The sequence below is a fragment of the Myotis davidii genome, unplaced genomic scaffold (genome assembly GCF_000327345.1).
Source record: "Myotis davidii unplaced genomic scaffold, ASM32734v1 scaffold1494, whole genome shotgun sequence".
In the NCBI taxonomy this organism is placed as follows: Eukaryota; Metazoa; Chordata; class Mammalia; order Chiroptera; family Vespertilionidae; genus Myotis; species Myotis davidii.
The window spans coordinates 2205187-2207332 of record NW_006286246.1 but is presented as its reverse complement, the minus strand read 5'-3'; the positions used below and the strand labels follow the sequence as shown (position 1 = coordinate 2207332).

The 2146-nt window shown below is 44.9% G+C and overlaps 1 protein-coding gene across 1 annotated transcript in view; it reads left to right on the top strand.

The window, feature by feature from the left end:
• TMEM242 (transmembrane protein 242) overlaps positions 1-1247 on the top strand; it is a 23553-nt gene extending 22306 nt beyond the window's left edge. The window contains exon 4 of the mRNA XM_006757684.2: positions 43-1247. Coding sequence (XP_006757747.1) covers positions 43-141 — 99 coding nt within the window. The 3' untranslated portion in view covers positions 142-1247. The remainder of the gene's footprint in view (positions 1-42) is intronic.
• Positions 1248-2146: the final 899 nt, after the last annotated feature.

The following is a 2146-nucleotide window of genomic DNA, read 5'->3' as shown; positions in this document are numbered from 1 at the left end:
TTCCCTTCTTTTAACATTTGATGGTGAACTTGTTTCTTTTAGATGAAAGACTTTCGAAGTAAAATGCAATCAATATTTCCAGCAATTCCCAGGAACTCCCAACCCACTGTCGAGTGGGAGGAAGCATTGAAATCCAAATGAGATGAGCATGGCGGGGAATTCCCAAACGGCTTCGGAGACGCCCGGCAGCCAAGGGACTCACGGATTTCTCCTCGGGAAGACGCGCCCAGTGTGGTCTGCCCGCGGATGGACACGGCCGGTGTGTTCACACTGTCCCTCGCTTTGCTGTAAACTTCATGTGGCGCGCCTGTGCATCTGTGTCGTTTTGGGGGTGGGGGGGTGGAGGATAAATTTTTCCCAAAGTCAGGAAGACCTTTTAAAATGATACGATAACTTCTCTGGGTGGAGGAGATCCCCGGGGTGTACTTCTGTGTGTGACTGTAATAGCTGAAGCCAAGTTCTGTACCTGAAAAAAGTTTCTAACAGCCTGTGATGGAAAATGCTGATAACAGGCCCCAACTGCAGCAGCACCTCATGTGCGTAATTGAGAGAGTTTCAGCAGGTCTTGCCTGTCAGTCATGGCTGTTGGGACTTGGGACACTCGCTCCTGCCGCAGACCCTGCAGTGACGGCCGGGAGGACCTGAGCCTGGGCAGCTGGGCGCTGCCCTCGGAGCCGGTCTGATCCGCACGTGCTCCTTATGAACCTACAGCCCCACCTGCAGCCTGTAAATGCTCCCGCTGGGCAAGAGCCAGTGACAGATTACAATGACTCGGAAAAGCACAGCTGTGCTCAAATAAGGGCAAGGACATCATGGGCATTAGACATAGTATTTTGAGAAATTGGTCCCGGGTCCCTAAACGTTAACTGACAGTTTATAGTTTTGTCTCAGTTGTCAATGTAAAAATTGCCCAGTTATGGCCTACCTAAACAAATATTTTTAACCAGAAAATTATCTGAGTGTTAAGTCTCAGTATTAATTATTTAGTACTGCCTTGCTGATGAAACTGGCAAATTCTTATATACACACCCAACCAACCCTTTTCTGTCCTCCACGAGCTCTTACAGGAAACAGAATAATGTCTAATTGCAATTATTTTTTACTGGAGATTTAAAAATTTTAAAGAAAAAGGATATGTCAATATGTCCAGAAAAATAACCTCTGGTTGAATATCAATTGTCCAATTTCTTTATCATTGTTTAGGCCCTAATTAGCAATCAGGTTTAATAAAGTGTATTTGAAATTAATCTGTTATAATGAAATCTTTTAGTCCTAAGGAAAATTTTTAAATGAAATGTCAAGTATATAACATTACATTTTTCTCTGCACCACATTACCCTGTTGAAAGTGCTGCATTATTAATTAATTCTGGGATCCATCTGTAACCTGTTAAAAGTCCCAGACTAAACAGAAAGGATTGTGAAGTTGATCAGGGTAAGTGGAGCAGCAAAAACTCTTCACCCGTCTTTCATTTTTAACTACATCTCAGCTAAGGAAAGATTTCTAGCTGTTGCTTCACAACCTCCTGGGAGCTTCCCAAGTGGAATCTGGAACCAGCCCCTTTCTCGGGGCAGGGAGAGACCAAAGAAAGAGGCACGCCTCCAGAGGGCAGGGGGCAGGCTTAATGAGCGGAGGAACCTCCTTCCCAGGCTGGTCGTGGGCGGCCTCAGGATTGAGTAGTTTTCCACAATTTGTCCTCCAAATCTTAACAGTTTATGTAGAGACCCTAAGTGGACTCAGTCACATACACCATCTAGATCAGCGGTTCTCAACCTGTGGGTCGCGACCCCTTTGGGGGTCGAACGACCCTTTCACAGGGGTCGCCTAAGACCATCGGAAAACACATATATAATTACATGTTGTTTTTGTGATTAATCACTATGCTTTAATTATGTTCAATTTGTAACAATGAAAATACATCCTGCATAGCAGATATTTACATGACGATTCATAACAGCAGCAAAATTAGTCATGAAGTAGCAACGAAAATAATTTTATGGTTGGGGGTCACCACAACATGGGGAACTGTATTAAAGGGTTGTGGCATTAGGAAGGCTGAGAACCACTGATCTAGATAATCTCGGTGCCACATTCTGTCTCAAGGCTTCTGGGAGCCAGGAGGGCAAGCAGGGCGCACATCCCAGGG